General features: G+C 32.9%; 1 protein-coding gene across 10 annotated transcripts in view; it reads right to left on the bottom strand.

Moving 5' to 3' along the window:
• Nucleotides 1–19,601, bottom strand: part of Dnm1l (dynamin 1 like) — a 57,111-nt gene that overhangs the window by 24,067 nt on the left and 13,443 nt on the right. For 4 of the 10 annotated variants that reach the window (XM_058576433.1, XM_058576428.1, XM_058576429.1 and 1 more), the window contains exons 2-8: nucleotides 13,872–14,019; nucleotides 9,224–9,262; nucleotides 7,711–7,757; nucleotides 6,972–7,043; nucleotides 4,518–4,604; nucleotides 2,713–2,875; nucleotides 158–278 (exon numbers count right to left, since the gene is read on the bottom strand). In XM_058576433.1, the coding sequence (XP_058432416.1) occupies nucleotides 158–278; nucleotides 2,713–2,875; nucleotides 4,518–4,604; nucleotides 6,972–7,043; nucleotides 7,711–7,757; nucleotides 9,224–9,262; nucleotides 13,872–14,019 (677 nt within the window). The remainder of the gene's footprint in view (nucleotides 1–157; nucleotides 279–2,712; nucleotides 2,876–4,517; nucleotides 4,605–6,971; nucleotides 7,044–7,710; nucleotides 7,758–9,223; nucleotides 9,263–13,871; nucleotides 14,020–19,601) is intronic. The other 6 variants (XM_046435411.2, XM_046435412.2, XM_046435413.2 and 3 more) reach the window with 2 other exon arrangements.

Here is a 19,601-nt window from a genome sequence, read left to right as displayed (position 1 = left end):
CCTGGCATGCGTGAGGCACTGGGTTCAAATCTCAACAACACATAAAAATAAAATAAAGATACTGTGTCCACCTAAAAATAAAAAAAAATAAAAAAGAATCTTGGCCTTGTTTTGAAACAAGAATACTGTAATCCTTATTCCATTCTTCATAGCTAACCTGTTAACTACTCCAATTATTCCAAGTTTGACTGGAATAACCCTTCCCATCAATACATCCATGGCATCAGTACCCGCATCCATGAGATCAAGTTTAGTGATCACAGCTAGGGTTCTGCGACCTGGTAAATGCAAAAAGCAAAAAAAGAAGAAGAAAATGACCCATTAAGTAAAGCCATCAATAAAAGAAAATCTTCAAATATAACGCCACCTAACATAAATTCTTTCATCTTTTTGAAAATATTTTTCCAACCTCTGCTTTAAAATACTTTTTAAGAAACAATTTTAAATATTCTGTAAAATTTTTACAAATACTTTCACATGCAATTTTTCATTAGCTTTGGGACTAACCTTTTTCTAAGCCTTTTTAAAAATTTGTTTGGGCTGGGGTCGTGGCTCAATTGGTAAAGCGCTTGCCTAGCATGTGTGAGGCACTGGGTTTGATTCTCAGCACCACATATAAGTAAATAAATAAAGGTCAATCAACAACTAAAAAATTAAAATTAAAAAAATTTGTTTAAAATTTACTTTTTTTTGGTGAACAATATGGGTATTTGGTGTTGTATTGTTTTTTAGTGCTGGGACTCAAACCCAGGACTTCAGTGTGCTACACAGATATTCTGCCACTAAGCCACATCCCCAGGACCCAGTTCTATTATTTTTGATAAGTGAAAATTGATGTGTCACAACTACCTCAAGATACAGCAGTTCTACTGCCTCCCAACATATTCTTGTACTAAATAACCAAATGCATTTTCCATTTCTAGTTTGCCCTTTTTTAGAGTAGTATATAAATGGAGTCTGGTTTTCTTCATTTAGCATAATGCACTGGAGATATATACACGTTCTATCTGTCATGTATAATTCATCTCTTTTTATTGCCAAGTCGTGTTCCACCGTGTAGATATACCATCATTTAGTTTCTCATCCCCTATTTGAGAATTATTTAAGTTGCTTCTAATTTTTTTTTTTTTGAGAATTTCAATATTTATTTTTCAGTTTTTGGCAGACACAACATCTTTGTTTGTATGTGGTGCTGAGGATCGAACCTGGGCAGCACGCATGCCAGGCGGGCACGCTACCACTTGAGCCACATCCCCAGCCCACTTCTAATTTTTGAAAACTGAAGAAAGCTGCTACACACATTTGTATACAAGTTTCTATATGAATACAGTTTCTCGTTTAACACAGGGCAATTGCTGATTTAACTTTGTAAGAAATTCCCACCATTCTCACCATCAATGTGTCAGAATTCCAGCTGCTCTGTGTAGTGTACAATTTTACATAAAACATTTTTCAATTACAAGATTTTTCCATATTGCTCCAAATCAATAAAGTTCCCTTTTAATTTAACATTTTAACATCTTAATTTACCTGTTGTTAGCCACATTAAGTTATTTCTAAATTTTTGATCCTACATACTGGTTTCAATTATTTTCTTACCATGTCTTACCAGATTAAGATTATTAGATCAAAAGTACAATCATATTTAGGGCCTAGGGATATAGCTCAGTTGGTAGAGTGCTTGCCTCACATGCACAAGAACCTGGGTTCAATCCCCAGCACCACCAAAAAATGTATAAACATATTTATGGCTCAAGGGTCACTCAATCTTATTTTCACTTTTTTATCTTTTATTGCTAGAAATTTTAAGTATGTGCTCTAGCACTGAGTCTTGCCCCCAGCTGTTACAGCTCAAGGGCCACTTTAAAAATAGAGTAAATACATATAAAATGCTTAACAGTTTACTTTAAATAATGTAAAATTTAAATAAGCTCTTTGGTATAGTTCATCATTTAATCCAACTGAAATAAACACACTAGCTACTCAAAGTAAAAAAGTTTCTTAAAAACATAAAATTTTAAAAAAATAATGTACCCGTTTATGGGAATTTTAACAATCTTAATACTAACATTTCCTACCAAATTGTTATTTGAAATTCTTATTCAAAGCCAGAAAAGAATAATATGACACAGCCTTCAGATCCTCCAAATATTTAAGTAAAAAATAATAATAATTTCATTATAGAGCAAGGCAAACATTTACTAGCAGTATCAACAATGACCATTCTCCTCTAAGCTACTCTTTTATATGGATTAAGTGATATCCCTACATCATTAGCCAATCGTTAGTAACCTATGGTATGATCTAATCCTTGGAGCTACAAATGCTTCAGAATAGGATTTTACCTTTACTTTTAAGAATCCCCTGTGCCTTTAACATGTCCAAATGTTTTCTAACTCTCTCTAAATTCTTTTCTTGGCAGGTACAGTGGCACATGCCTATAATCCTAGCAACTCAGGAGGCTGAGACAAAGGGATCACAAGTTTGAAGCCAGCCTCAGCAACTAAAGACCTGCTCCCCATCTCAAAATAAAAATAAAAAAGGGCTAGGGTGTTGCTCAGTGGTACAGTATCCCTAGATTAAATCCCCGAATCCCACCCCTCACCCCCACCCCCGCAAAAAACAACAACAACAACAAAAAAAAACCTCTTTCTTGAGGAGATCTATCATGGTAAATCAAGCATCTCATTAAATATTAACATCTGTCCTTACCATCTGGATCTACCTCTCTTGAAATTTTAAGTGCCTCCGATGTTGCCATATCTGTATTAGCAGCAGTAACAGCAAGGATAATGGAATTGGGATTACTGATGAACCGAAGAATGAGCTCTCTGATTTGAAGCTCAATATCCTTAGGTTGATCACCTACAGGCACCTAAACCAAACAGAGATGAGCAAGGAATAATAACAATAATAATAAAAACCAAATCAGTTTTTCTTCCTCACTTAATCCACAGAGCATAGGTATTTCTCCATTTCCAAAGAGTTAAAATAAAGATATTAATAATATACTGCAGTTGCATCTATGAATTTGATAATATACAGAAGTCTCAAAATGTAAATCTTTCAAATATCAAAATTTACTTTTACACAAATGTTTACTAAACACAAGCCTATGTTAAGGATTGATCAGTTGTGAAAAAAAAAAAAAAAAAGGATTGATCAGTATTAATAGCCTAAAGACAAGTTCATTAAGTCATCAAGTGTTTATTGGCAGCCTATTATGATTTCAGGTACTCGTCTCAGTGAGATTCTTTTACAGTAATGAATTTTTAAAATACCAAAATTCCTGCTTATGTTTTAGTGATGCGAGGCAGATAATAAAGAAACATCTGAAGATCTAGGTGTAGAACGGGCTGTTGAAAAAACAAAGCAAAACAAAAAGGCTAGGGAATGATTTGAGAGACTTATGATTTTAAATTGATTAATTTATGATTTTAAACTAGGCTATGTTTTTACATAAGAAAATTCAGAGAAGATCTCGCTGAGACCATGACATTTGAGAGCATGAACAAAAATTAAAGGCAATAAGGGAGAGGTAGTACATACAGAGAAGTGGAGGAAGAACATTCCAGGCTTAGTGAATAAGGGCAAGAGACTAGAGCAGAAGTTAGAAACTAAGAATGACAGGGATATATCAAGTAGATATTTTAGCTCTCTGTAAGAACTTAGACTTTTACTCTCAGGGAAATGGGAAGCCACTAAAGAGACTCTGAGCCAAGAAATGATACAATCTAATTTTTACTTTAACAGAATGTTTGGTTGCTAAGTTAAGAACAGATAATAAAGAAGACCTGTTATTTATTATTATTATACCAATCCAGGTGAGATGATAGTGGCCAGCTCAGAATAGTAGCTAAGAATCTGTAAGACATGACAGTTCTGGATATATTATAAAGATAAGAAGAACAAGAGGATTTGCTGACAAAAGTGAAATGAAGGATAAAAAAGTATCATGGATAACAATAAACTTCATGGCTCAGCAATTTGTTGATAAGGAAGACAATAGAAAAATCAAATCTAACAGAAGGACAGATCAGGAATTTGGTATTTCAAGTCTGAAATGCCTGCAGACATTTAAGTGTATATGTTAAGAGGACAGCTGAATATCCAAGTCTAGAGATATGTAAATACCAAAATATAGAAATTTATATATTTTAAAGCCATTAAGATTTGATGAAAACAAGGAGGTAAGTCTACCTAGGGAAGACAAGAGTCCAAACACTAAGTTCTAGGGCACTCAACTGTTTAGATATTGGGGAGATGAGAAGAAACCTACAAAAGAGATTGGAAAAAAGTGACCATTAATATTGTTGATAAAACAATAAAGTGTGGTATCCTGGAAACCAAGTAAAGAAAGTGTTTCAAAGACAGAGCAGGCTATAACTATATAAATTGCTATAACAGATTAAGTTGATTGCAAAATGAAGCTCATTATTCTCATATGAAGTTAAGTAAATACATTTATTCAAGTGAAAACATGACCAAATCCACCATGAATAACAACTATTCCTCACCTTGGTCATTCCTGGCAAATCCACAAGTGTCAAATTGACAACGTTTGGTGAAAAAATCTTAAGATGAATTGGTTCAGGGCTTACTCCCTAAAAATAAGTTTTAAAAATATTAAAATCACATTAAAATTTCAATGAAGTATGAAATGCTAAGGTAAATCTCATTTCAAGTAGATAAGGCGTTAGATACTTTTAAATATGAATTAAACCATGATCACTACAACTTTCCAACAATCAAAACTTAGTAAAAAACACAAGAAGGCAGTCAGTCAGTCATATAACAAATTATAATCCTACCTAACCCCATACCATTTACATAAACAATTTATATCACCTGCACTGTTTCTATTTCTTTCCTCTATTAAGTAATATATTCTGTGCATATATTACTTAAATGTCTAATAGACTTAGTGTTGAACAAAAGAATAATTTATTCACTATCCAAATTCACTATTCAAATTTATGATGCTCTTGAGTTTAGATAGTAAGAAATAGATAAAAACTTATTTAGATTAAGTTGGCTCCTGATCTTTGAATAGCAAATGACAAAAGTGTGTATACCAAGAGTTTTCTTAGACAATTCATCTGAATTTTTAGATTCCTAACTTCAAATAGTAAAAATATGAATAGTGAGAGATACCTTATTTTCTCTTCCATAGATTAATTATTGCAGAGCCTCCCTCTTCTTCAACACTGGCCTTCTACAAGTTTTAGGATTGAGTCAGCTACAAGTAAAAGGACACTTAGGAGGTATTTACACCTTTTGTTTGTACATGTTCTTCCTTATCCTTTAATATGTCCTCTCATATATTTATACACCTTATATTTTCCTTTATAACCCACTGAAAATTCTAATTTCCTAAGAAGCTTTAGAATAAGTTTCTTAAACAGTTACATTTGCTATATTTTAAAAAGTAGTGGGCTATTTTCTATTTTAAATACTCTAGTGTTCCAAAGTCATTAACTGTCATTATTTGGCACACCTAGGTTGTATTATTTCTCAGGATCTACTGCCATGGCATTCTCAGCGCGTCCAATTCAAAGTGCTGCCAAATACCTTTAAAACTCACTCTTACATTTTAAATCCTTCAGGGATTTATGTTAACCATATGAAACCATTTATACATTCAGTCATATTAAATCACATAAGATCAAAGCAGCATTTACTTTATTACACGCATGATTTAAGAGGATTTTTTTTATTTAATTGAAGCTAATAGACATTTCAAAGGTAGAGAGTGGATAAAAAACCTACTGGGTAAGTAAATTATATCCTTAGCATAATGTAAACATCTTTTTTTATATAATGTAAACATCTTGTATGAATACAGACTAAATATTTCATGATATTCAGTTCATGTAACTAAACACTTTCATTTCTGAATCATCACAGTCTCATACTTTAAAGTTCTGGTACTATAAAATTACCACCAACTGCTGAATTCAGTATGTACACTGGGATCTCTGTAGAGATAATTCAAATTGGTGTTATGATTAATAATGTCCCCAAAGGCAAAATTATCTGGTCCCTTTTTTCTTCCTATATATAAAAACATCAGAAACTCATAGAAATATAGCAGCTATAACAAAAACTCAAAAGTTATCAGCTTAGAGTAAAATAATGAACAAAACTCAGTCACTAAAACAGACAAATAGGTATAAAGACTTAATGTGTCTCCAAAAACTGCTTTTGGTAGGGGAAAAAAAAAAACCTCACCACAACATCTTGCAGATAAAAGGACTCAGTAAATATGTGAAGAATATTAATATTAGGCTAGGGACTGTTTGTGGGATTAAATGTGCCTCTGGATAATACAAGAATGGAGGTAAAAACAAAAAAGGAATAAAAGAGAGAGAAGTTACAAGAATAAAGAAAAACAAAAAAGAAGGATTTATGTGAGGCGGTGATAGTGCCTGGTATTGAGATCAATGGTATCTTAGATATCCAATTTATTTTAAATTCTCACAATCTTAGAAAATAAGAAAGTCATCAGTTAACATATTGCTTTTCATTTTCACACACACAAAAAAGCTTTTCCAAATACATGTGTCTCACAAGCTATATAATGCTTCCTGAGTTACAGAAAAATCAATCCATCCAAAAAAGATAACTCATAATAACTGTAATAAGTAGAATAATTATACAATAAAGTAATGTGTACCTATAGGATCAAGAATAAAAATATAAATAAAATATTTGATATATATAAAAGCTCTAAGAAACAAATGAATTTTGTGATTTCTTTTCTGATGCCAGAGAGCAAACCCAGCACCTCACACATCCCCAGTCACAAAACAAGTGATTTTAAGCAAAAGTTTTTATGTTGTAAAAATACTCCATTTATTTCAAAAACCAAGACTGCAAAATTACAATACTCTTCATATATTAGATACAGAAAAATCCTTGATGATATATTTACTGATGTTTATGCCTTCCAAGTCTAAAAAGATGCCTACCTTATTATTTCCTGAAATTCTTTCTGTTTCATTTTCAATTTCCTGTCGAATTTCATCAAAATCCGTGTAAAGCTAGAAGTTATTGAAACAAAAGGCACAATATTTAAAATAAGACCAAAAGCTCTCAAGTTGGGAGATACCCACACATTTCAAGGATGTCTATCAATTTGCTTCAAAGAATGAGTAAACAAATTCTAATGCATACATATACTTGTTCTGAGCCTAGGATTCATAGTTTTTAGTTTTTATTTTATTTTTTTGGTACTGGAGATTTAACCCAGGAACAGTTTACAACTAAGCTACAGACCAAGCTCTTTTTTTTTTCCCCTTGAGACAGAGTTTCACTAAGTTGTTTACAGCCTCACTGAGTTGCTGAGGCTGGCCTTGAACTTGCAATCCTCCTGTCTCATCCTCCCAAACTACTGGGATTACAGGCATATACCACCATGCCCAGAGATTCAGTTTTTCGAAGCTTTGTTTCAAAGTTGCCTGATCCCACAATTATGAATCTCCAAACTGCAACAGTTAAGAATCTCCAAATTAGAGAGAAATCAGGCTCACTTTAGAGATTATTTGCCAAATACACTACTGTGGTTAGAAATGTTACTAAGATTTATTTTACAAAAAATGTTCGCTTCAAAATAACATGATTGCCAATGACAAGAAATTAAATTATCAATATTTCTCCAAAATATTATTTTCAACATGCTATTTCTTCATTACATTCTTGCATGATTACCTTATTTTTGGTGTGAAGAAATTTACCCCATTCTTCTGCTTCTACCCCTAGAAAAAGAAAAACTAATTTATTGAAAACTATGGGAATCACTTTTTATGGTTAGGAATTCAAAAAGGCAACACAATAAATTGCTTTTTTTTGTTCCTATTTTGCCATTAACAAAGTAACAAGTGTTTTAAGATCTGCTAAACTGTACATTTCAAATTTAATAAATTGTATCACATATTTCAAAATCATGTCTAATTTCAGGGAGATTTGCTCATAGGTCTTGCCACCATTTGAACTCTAGATTTGATAAATAAAATTGTTCATTTTTATTTATTTGTAATATGATATAGTAAAAGGTATATTCTCCAAACATATTATGTATGAAAGCAGTTTATCTGATGAAAATATGCATTTAAGCTAATGGCTAAGAAGAAAATCAAAGAATTCCATTGAGTAATACAAAAAGCATATATAACATATTTGTGCATACACCCCCAGTAAAAATTTTCTTATATGAATGAAAGCCAATTTTTTCAGTGCTTTGTTGTTGTTTTATTTAGTTTCCAGTTGGATACCTATAAAGTCACAGTTTGGTGCTTCTTTAAGAGCTCTCTCAGTAGCATGGAGCTAACTGTTTTGTAACATGTCTTTTTAAGATAATTCCCCCAAGGTCAAAGCTGTGTTTTCCCATGGAATTGAAGGTAGGAAAGAAATGAAATGCAGTGAGGAAAAACAAAAACAAAAAACCTGGTATATGCACTGTATGGAGTTAACACACTTTCCATTAGTTTCCAATCATAGGTCTTTTCCTCCTGTACTGGCTGAAATAAGGAAAATAGATTCACTGTATACACAGTGTAAAGTAGGCTAAAACTTGGAGAACAAATTTTATTGTTTTTCCCAGAAATTAGAAATGTTTAACTGTATAAAGATAATCTAAATTTACCTCTCCCAAGCAGAACTATTTTGTTTTTGCCAAATTCACAGAAGTTTTTAATAATAATTAAGTGTATTGAATAATGTATATTAGCTACCTAAAATCAAAATAAAATGACTATAAGATATCCACATAAATATTTATCAAAGAAAGGTGGATCATTTCTTTGGTGGAATAAAGATAAATAAAACTGGATCCTTTTTGCAAGTAAAATGCTCACCTACTTGAAGCTTAGTACCTTCTTCCAAGAAGTCTCATTGGAGGACTGGAGTTATCTAGGTGAACAGAACTCACAAAGGCAGGTACTACATACCAAAGGGGTGTTTTTAGATTACCTTATAATATAAAAGAGGCCTAGTTTCACAAGCATGTTTTTAAAAATAAAAATAAAATAAATTACATTCACCACCAAAAAAGCTTGCATTTTGATGTAATGCCAGAAAGATAACAAGATAAAACCTGCAATCAATGTGGATAGGCAAATAAAAATGGAAGAAAAAAAAAATGCACACAGCCTGTAAGAGTACATAAGCACACATGCAGGCATAATAGAAAAAGAAGGGCCAAAAACAAATGGATAGAGGAAACCTTTAGAAAGGTGTCTTGAGTTTTTCCATGTAGCAGGGTCTGTAGTTAAAGAGAAACAGCACAGAATGAAAAGTTTAGTGCTTACCCTAAAATTTTAAACCTTTTTAAAAAATCAAATTTGTAAAAATATGATCACATTTCAAATGCACATAGCATTCAATTATTCAAAATTTACCACTTGAATTAGAGGGTGTGTGTGTGTGTGTGTGTATATATATATATATATATATATATATATATATATATATATAGTAATTATAAATCATATTGTGTGCCATAGTTTATTTTTAACACTTTTAGAAAACAAATTTTTCATTATGATTATGTCACCATTGTTTCTAATTCTAAATAGATAAAAATTAGTCCACTATTCAATAACTTGCCTTTGAGATATTATTTGATACCCTACTGTAGGAAAAGATAAATTGATAAAAAAAAAAAAAAGAAAGAAATCTACAAAATATATTGGGCCCTTATTTCAAAACCTTAAGAATTAGTAAGTATATGCAAGTATTTTCCCTATTAGCAAAGACTGAACTTTAAAAGGGTATTTTCTTTGAAGCAGATGTTAAATTTAACAGAATATATTTGGTTAATAAAATTAAATTTAACAGAAAGTAATCTCTCCATCTTCATGGATTCAATCCACTAAAGGAGTCTACTGCTTGTAACCACAACCCCTTATACGGAAAGATTAATCCTACCTTTTTCTTTTAGTCTTTATTGCCTATATGGGTAATTTAACTAAATAGTTCAAATTATATACAAAATTTTTAGTATTATCCTAAATATTAGTATTATCCTATTTTATATGTACTTAATAAAACAAAATCTCTCTCCCGAAAATTCATAATTTTTCAAGTTTCCAATGACACACTGTTCAGAGGTATAAGATATAGCAGAATTTTGGCCTTTAATCAGCATGCCACTTTTGCATTTTGTCTAAAAGAAAATCTGATAAAAATTTGATTGATTTTTTACAAATATATGAAGGATATTTGTGAAGTTTATAAAGTTCAAGCTAAACACCCTACTCTAAAACATAGTTTAATTTTGTTTTTAATAAGAATTTAACAAAAAATTCATTTACATTGTTAGAAGTAGGAAGCAATGAGAATACCATAAATTTACGTACTGACACATCAATTTTCCCAAGTAGCTAGTAGAATGAAGGATCTGATCCCATGCTAAATAAACTTTCATCATAATTATACCTATTAAACACTAAAATATTTTAGCCAGTTTTGATAGACCTATATATAAATTACACTTATCCATGTTGGATTTTGTTTTGTTCTCTTTTTTTTGGTGGGGGGTGGTAGTGGTACTGGATATTGAATCCAGGGATACTTTACCACTGAGCTACATCCCCAATACTTTTAATTTTGAAACAGGGTCTCACTAAATTGCTAATGATGGCCTCAAATTTGTGATCCTCCTGCTTGAGCCTCCTGAATGCTTCGATTACTGGGATACGCCACCATGCCAGACTTCTCTGTCATTTTAGAATGCACTGTTCTTAGTATGTTATTAGTAACTCAGACTTTAATGAAATAACAAAGCCCTCACAGGCTTTATAAATCCCTATACAAAATGGCCAATGAATAATTTTCTGAAGAACTTCTGTCCGCTTATGATTTCCTCCCATTCTCTTTTATTGTCAGGCTATCAGGTAATTTATCCTTTTGGAGAGTGGGGTGGGGGTAGTCAGGATTGAACCCAGGGTCTTGCACATGCTAGGTAAGCGCCCTGACACTAAGCTATATCTCTAGCCCTTCTGATTTTGAGAAAGGATGTTGTTAAATTGCTAAGACTAGCCTCAAACTTGTGATCCTCCCAAGTGCCTGGGATTACAGCTGCGTGCCATTGCATTCAGCAAGTTCATACTCTTTTAATTAAACTATATGCTAATCTACTTCATGGTTTCCAATTTCCTCTGGGTTAGAATGATTTATGATAAACTAGAATTGCTTATCCAGGAGAAATTAGCTCTAATGAGAAACTAAAGAACTATCATAGAATAAAATATGAAATTTAGTACTCAAATTTATGGTTATCTATTTTGTGTTCTAGGTAACTTGTCATTTTCTTCCCCTAATATGAGATTTAACCCAAGGGAATTTTAACACTGATCTACCAGCCCTTTTTTATTTTATATTTTAAGACAGGGTCTCACTAAATTGCCCAGGCTGGCGTTGAGCTTGTGATCATCCTACCTCTGCCTCCCAAGGGGCTGGGATTACAGGAATGCATCACCATATCCGACCTGACTTTGTGTGTGTGTGTGTGTGTGTGTGTATAAAAAAGCACTAAGCTTGGGAAAATGTATACACAGGTAAAGATACAGAGAGGAGACATCAACAAAACACATTGTACAGATAAGCAAAAGAGATACTGAGGAACTGACACATCTATAGCTGAAATATACTACCTTTCCAAACAAGCAAAGCTTTAATCTAAGGAAACACTGCTCACATTTGCAAGTAGTTTCTGAGAGACAGGATATCCTCTGCTCTTTCAAAGTGACTAAAGGAAATTTAAAAATTAAGAGACATAATGCTATATAGTTTTCTTAAAATCTTAGCTAAAATTGTCTGACAAATGTATTTAATGAAATTGGTGGGGATGAATTTTAAAAAGTGCTATTCTACATATTTGAGGCTGAAACATAGGTTAGCCCACAAGGACTAAATCTGCAGTTTAGAATTTCAATAATAAAGAAATATTAAAGAAATGTAAAGTGATTAATAACACACAATTATATTAGATATATCTAATATAATTTAAAAGATTTCTTTCTGTCTCTCTGACAGTCTATACAAAAATATTACTTGTTAACATCTGTAACTTTGCTAACTTGCTTCAATGATTAACATTCTAGGGTCATAGTAGATGCTCATGACAGGTTTTCCCCACTTAAAAATAAAACAAACATCACCAATAGCTCTTATAATAAATGAAGGAAAAAAATCAAATACAGAAATTAAAATACCATCAATTTTGTCAATATCATTATTTCATCTTACATCAGAATATAAGCAGAATGAAATTGCATTGAACACATATCTCTGCAGGTAAGAAACAACACACGGTACTTTTTTTGGGGGGCGGGGGGGGTGGTACCAGGATTGACCCAAGGGGTGCTTAACCACCGAGGCACATCCCCAGGCCTTTTTTATATTTTTTTAGAGACAGGGTCTCACTGAGTTGCTTAGTACCTCACCATTGCTGAAGCTAGCTTTGAACTCAAGATCCTCCTGCCTCAGCTTCTTGAGTCACTGGGATTAAGGCATGGGCCACCGCTCCTGGCTACAAACATGGTACTCTACTGCAAAAGTTACTTAATAATTAGAGCTATTTTACAGACTGGTAAGACAGAAAGTCTGACCTGAACACTGAAATAAACAGGAATACTGAATCCATAACTTTCTCTCTTTTTTGTTTTCTAGGTCACACAGGGTTAGTACATAGCATGCACAATACTAGGGATCAGAGTGGTAGGCAAGTACTCTACCACTGAGCTAAATCCTCAGCCCTTAAATATACTACTCAAACATTTCAAATCTCACTAATATGATTAATATAGGACATATATTTAATAAGCAACTTAAAAGCTGCTAATAGACAAAATAGCATTTCTTAAAATATTTTCAGTTTAATTTTTCTAAAACCTTGTTATATAAAACAATGCATTTTTGCTTACTTTCATATTCCTTGCTTACTAGTCATTAATCCATTAAAGAAATAGCCTAATTCAGTTTAGCTGGAGACTAAACCTAAACACAGGGAGAAGAGAATCTTTAAAAATCAAATAGTATGTGTTATATAGGAAAACCTTAACACGAGAATAGAAAAAACTAATAACAATTTAAATATTACAACTCTTTCTATAAATAATATTCCTCTTCAATAGAAGAGCAGAAGAATCAAAAATAGCAAGCACATGGTAAGACCAAAAAAAGGGAAAGTGAGAAAACAATGCTAAGCTAAAAATTAGTCATTTTAATTTTACTTAAAATGAAATCTTTTGGTGAGCACAATGACACATGTCTGTAATCCAAGCAACTCAGGAGACTGAGGCAGGAAGATCGTGAGTTCAAGGCCCAACTGGGCAATTTAGCAAGACTGTCTAAAAATAAAATAAAAAGGGCTGTGCTCTTGGGTTCAATCATCAGTATTGCAAAAAAAAAAAAAAAAAGAATGAATGATGAATGAATTTCTTCAACTAGAATCTAAATGACTAAAATTCTAAATCAAAGTTTAAAAAAATATACTAATGGTTAAAAACTAGAAGAGGAAAAAACTTTAAATACTCCATAAAAGCATTTAAAAGCTTTTTTTTTTTTAAAAATAACTGATTACTATTTACTGAGTGCCTCATTGGATCCAACTTGAAAAGTATTAACTGTTTACTAAGCTGAATTCCTCCAAAGGAACTACTCCCAACAGCTTTGCTCATGGCCCTTCAAAAACAAAAACTACTTTTTTTTACATTAAGAAAAACTGCATATTGCTTCTCTTCATAGGACTTCTAATTTTGCTATGATCACTAATTATTAATTGTCTAATCAATGCATATCTTTTTAAGAACAGACAAAAAAAAGAATAACGCTGTAAAAAAAACTCTTATCTCCAACTTGAAATTTACCATTTTCTTCTCCTGTTGTTTTTCGTTTATCTTCTGGTGAAACATGGACCAGTTGCAGAATGAGTGGTCTTCGAGTGACAATACCAGTACCTCTGGGAAGCAGGTCCCTCCCCACTAGGCTTTCTAGCACTGAGCTCTTTCCACTGCTCTGAAAACAGAATATACAAGAAAACAATGAGTTTCTTAACAGATTTTTTTCTGTTAATAGACTACTAATAAAGCAACATACATGGATTATCTTAAGGGAAAAATCAGTGGAAACTTTTTAAATGAAATTTAATTATATTTTCTAGTAGGACATCTTTCTTATAAAAAAAAATCCAAAAACAAAAAAATAAAAGCCTACTTAAAAAAAAAAAAAAGTCCCTTTTCCCATAATTTTCCTACTTTTTTGATACTCCCTCAACCAGGTTTTAAAATCTACATAATACTGATACATACATAAAATCATGCTTATAATATGTAGTTATTTCACATTAAATGGGGGCAGTACTGAATATATCTTTCCCTAACTTGCTTTTATTTCTAATGTAATAATCAGGGATATAGTCTCATATCACTATATTAACAACGTCAGAGTTTAATGGTTAAACTATTCTACACAGTATTCTACACAGTATTCTACTGTGTGTAAAACTAAACCCTAATAAATGAATGTTTAAATGGTTTACACTATTAAGAAAAATGCTGCAGTGAACATGTTTGTATACATAACCTTACTCATTTATTACCTCATTAGATTAGTTCATTTAAATTAAATTGCTGCAATTAAAGAAGATACAGATTTTAAGCATTCATAGTTACTGCCAAACTGCATACCACAAGATAGCAGCATTCAGCTGTACTCCCAACAGTTTGTTACAAATTTGTTGTTTGTTGCATTCCCAGCCTCACTGGACATTGTCACTTTTCAAGTCTTTGCTAGTTTGATAGATGGACACTAAATTTACATTCCTTTATCATTTTCTAACATTTTGTTTTAGTTGTAGATGGACACAATATCTTTATTTATTTTTATGTGGTGCTGAGGATCAAATACAGGACCTCACACATGCAAGATGGGCGCCCTACCACTGAGCCACAGCCCCAGCCCGCATTCCTTTATCATTGAGGTCAAATTTTTTTAAGGGCTTTCTGTATTTCTCCTTTTGTGATCTGCTTATGCAAATGCTAGTGCTTACATTTCTTATGAGTTTATAATAAAGCTCTTTATCTATAATGTATTTCATTTTTTTGTTTTGAATATTCCCCCAACTACTTATTTTGAAAAAAAAAAGTTTTTTTTGGGGGGGGGAACTAGAGATTAAACCCAGAGGCATTTAATCACTGAGCCACATCCCCAGCCTTTTTAATATTTTATTTAAAAACAGGCTCTGGCCGAGTTGCTTAGGGCCTCACTAAGTTGCAGAGGCTACCCTTGAATTTTCAATCCTCCTGCCTCAGCTTCCCAAGCTGCTAGGATTATAGGCATGTGCCATTGCACCAGGCTATTTTGAAAAATTTTTTAAATATTTAGTTTTAGTTTTAGGTGGACACAATATCTTTATTTTATTTTTACTTGGTGCTGAGGATCGAACCCAGTGTCTCGTGCATTCTAGGTAAGCACTCTACCACTGAGCCACAACCCCAGGCCTATTTTGAAATTTTAAATGCTACCAAAAGTTGCAAGAAGTCACAAACCTTAACACAGAGTCGATCATTTATTAACAATCTGACACATTTGCTTTTTGTTTTATGTCTCTCCTTACACATACACACATACTTTTTTCTTTTGTTTTCCCATTTCAGAGTTAGTAACAGATACCAGAACATTTCCCCTCTAAATAATGTGGCACGTGTTTCCTAGGCACAAGGTCATTCTTCTTTATAACTACATAATTATCATACTCAGGAAATTTAATACAGATAACAATACTAATATCTAACATACAGTAAATAATAACATATAAACCTCTATTAGATAGTCTTTTAAATGTGTATGATACCTAATACACATTTTAAATACTTCTAGAATTGCAATTTTCTTAACTTTTCAATATACTGTGTTTTTATATATACTGTATTTTTTCCCGTACTGTCTCTTTTCCTTAGTCAAAAGTAGTATATCTTTTAATACTTTCTACAAATGAAAAAAATCCTAATTTCACCTGTTGAATCAGGAAGGATCTATGGGAATCAATGCGACCCACAAAAATTAGGTTAAGGATGGCTTATTTACAAAAGTACTATTTACAAAGCTGTGGGTGATGTTTAGGGAAATAAGGGATGACACAATAACCCAGGCTAGTAAAAAAGAGACACTCTTATCATCCATAATTCCACAAGGAAGGACTAAAACTTTCAGACAAGAGACAAAGCCAGCCCTGGACTTCTCTTACATGCTTGACAAGGGAATAAATACCCAGAGACTTCTGTCTCCTCCCTCCTCCAAATCCCCATTAGGAGTCCTCATTTCCAATTGCAATGAGGAGCCAGAGGACATAGGAGATCATTCATATCACCCAAAAAGGTCCCCAATGGTGGAGAATAGGAATGCTGAGTGGACTTAGAGTCCAATTACATGACACATTTGTGAAACTGAACTTTTTGGTACTTCTCAGTGGTAGAGTGGCTCCCTAGCATGAGCAAGGCCCCATTTGATCCTCAATAGACCCCACCCCTGCAAATGTTTTGATATCCAGGTTTACTCCCTCTTATTAAGTAAAATGGGGTGCTTTCCATCATTTCATCTCTGTACTCTAAGTAATTTAAACAAACTTCCTGTCCTTTGTGTTTGACAAAACCTGTCAGTTTAAAAAATCATCTAATTCTTTTAGATTTTCAAATAACTGCTAATAATAATCTTAGAATTTGTTTTTCTTACTCCTAATATTTTATCTTTATGGCCTTTTTTCTGGCCAGGCTTTTCACTGAAACAAATTAACTGATTTTATTGTTTAAATCCACCTTTTATTGGTTTTGCTTTTAATTTTTTTATACTGGGTTAATTTCTTCTTGTTTTCCTCCCTGCCCCAGGAAAAGGAGGGTTTATCTGTTTTTCTTTTTTAAAACTCCTTGAGTTGAATGTTTACCTTATTTCTCTATTGTAGCTACCAACACTTGCACCCCCAATGTACCCCATACACAAATATACATCCCCCAATCAGTCATCTGAATCTTTCTACCATATCAAGAATTGTGGTTCTTGCCGGGCTGCTCAGGAGTCTGAGACAGAAGGATCAGAGATCAAAGTCAGCCTGAGCAAAAGCGTGGCGCTAAGCAACTCATTGAGACCCTGTCTCTAAATAAAAAAACAAAACAGGGGCTGGGGTTGTGGCTCAGCAGTAGAGTGCTTGCCTAGCATGTGCAGGGGCCCTGGATTCGAAAAGAAAAAAAGAAAGAAAAGTAGGTATTGTGTCCAAAAAAAAAAAAGATACAAAACAGGGTTGGGGATGTGTCTCTGTGGATGAATGCCCCCGAGTCTAATCCCTGGTACCAACCCCCCCACCAAAAAAAAAAAAAAAAAACGGAATTGTGGCTCACAACGACAGTTTATGACAGAATTAGAACAACACAATTTCTTTGCTTTTTATTTCACTTTACACAGATTCTTGAAATATTACAAATATTACCACCACCATTGCTGAAAATAATTTTTAAGTGTTTTACATATGATCATTCTTCTCACACATCTTCATTTGGTCTGGTTTTATTGGGTATAATGCAAACCACTAGTCCTTTGCAGGACTGGGGACCAAAAGGGGTCTCACTCATGCTAGGATCTACTCTACCACTGAGCTACATCCTAGCCCCCAGTCCTTACTTAGTGTGGCTCTAGTCATTTTAAATGATTCTCTGAAGTTTGTTCTCTACTAGATTTCTCAGGAAGGTCTACTAGAAATAACAGACTTCAAGTTCTAACATATTAATATCTGTGACTTTTATACTTGAAAATCAGTTTGATATACATAAAATCTTTGACTCGTACATGTTTTTAGTACTTTAAATATAGAATTCCATCATCTTTTTCCATGTGCTGCTACTGAAGAAAACTATGACAATAATCTGATTTTCCTTCACTTGTAAGTGTTTATGTGACTTCTGCCCACATGTCTTTAAGATTTTCTATTATTCCTTTAAAGTCCAAATAGTTTCTCTAGACTATGTCTCAGAATTGGTCCTTTTGTATCAATGTTCTCAGGTATGTTCTGTCAAAATATAGTTCCAAATCTGTTTATAATTCATTAAAATTGTTTTAAATTGTAACTTTTAGTATCCGTTCTAAGTCCCTTGATTTTTTGTTTTGTTTTGTTAGAGGTTTTTGTTTTGTTGTTGCTTTTGTTGATTATTTAAGTATTGGGGTTTGAACTCAGGGGGTTTGAACTCACGGGCATTTTACCACTGAACTACAGCTGTAGGCCTTTTTATTTTGAGACAAGGTCTCACTAAATACTGAGGCTGGCGGGCATTTTACCACTGAACTACAGCGGTAGGCCTTTTTATTTTAAGACAAGGTCTCACTAAATACTGAGGCTGGCCTGGAACTTGAATCCTCCTGCCTCAGTCTCCAGAGTAGCTGAGATTAGAGACATGAACTACCACACCCAGCTTTAAGATATGTTTATTTGCTCTTATTTGTGTTCCTTCTAATTTGTCTTCAATAGGTTTTTTGTTGTTGTTGTTGTTGTTGTTTTGTCTTCTTTTGTTTTTTGGTACTAGGATTGAAGGATTGAACCTAGGAGAACTTAAGCACTAAGCCACATCCCCAGCCCCATAAATACATACACATACACACACACACACACTATATATATATATATATATATATGTATATATATATATATACATATATATATATATATATAGTGTGTGTGTGTGTGTGTGTGTATATATATATATATATATATATATATATATATATTTTATACAGGGTCTCACTAAGCTATTTAGAGCCTTGATAAGTTGCTGAAACTGGCCTCAAACTTGCAATCCTCCTGACTCAGCCTCCCAAGTGGCTGGGATTACAAGCATGAGCCACTACACCCAGATAATTTGTCTTCATTTCTAAAATAATTTTTCTTTTATTTCCAATACTTTATTAAATTCTATCTAACTTTAAAATATTTTGATGCAAGTCAATTTTTTGAAATGCCTTATTGTCACTATAATGTTTTTTGTCTTTATGATAAATAAATTCTATCTCAATAAAGCCATTAAAAAATAAAATAAAGCCAGGTATAGTGGCCATAGTCCCAGCTACTCAGGAGGGTAAGACAGGAGAATCACTTGAGCCCAGGAGTTCGAAGCCACCCTGGGCAACATAGTATAACCCCTGTCTCAAAATAAATAAATCAATAAAGGGCCTAGGGGTATATAGTTCAGTGGTAGAGTGCTTGCCTCACACACATAAGGCCGTGGATTCAATCCCTAGCACTGAAAAAAAAAAAAAGGAAATGATTTCTTAATGCCCAGAATGTACAAACCAGGGAAGAAAAGGTTGATCATAAAATTAAAACTTCTTGCCCTCACAGAAAAAATTAGGGAAAATATCTGTGATCCGTAACTTACAAATAATTAGTAACTATTGTAAAGCATGTATGAGGCCTTAGGTTAAATCTTTAGTATGCAAAAAAATAAAAATAATTCATAACCAAAATGTACAACTGCTGCAAATCAATAAAAGATGAATAACCTAATAGAAAATAATGTACAGAAATTGGAACAAAAACTCATAATATCAGAACCACAAAA

The sequence above is a fragment of the Marmota monax genome, unplaced genomic scaffold (genome assembly GCF_021218885.2).
Source record: "Marmota monax isolate L192 unplaced genomic scaffold, Marmota_monax_Labrador192_F-V1.1 WCK01_AAM20220418_F8-fsc00012, whole genome shotgun sequence".
In the NCBI taxonomy this organism is placed as follows: domain Eukaryota; kingdom Metazoa; phylum Chordata; class Mammalia; order Rodentia; family Sciuridae; genus Marmota; species Marmota monax.
This window is presented reverse-complemented; position numbering and strand designations above follow the sequence as displayed.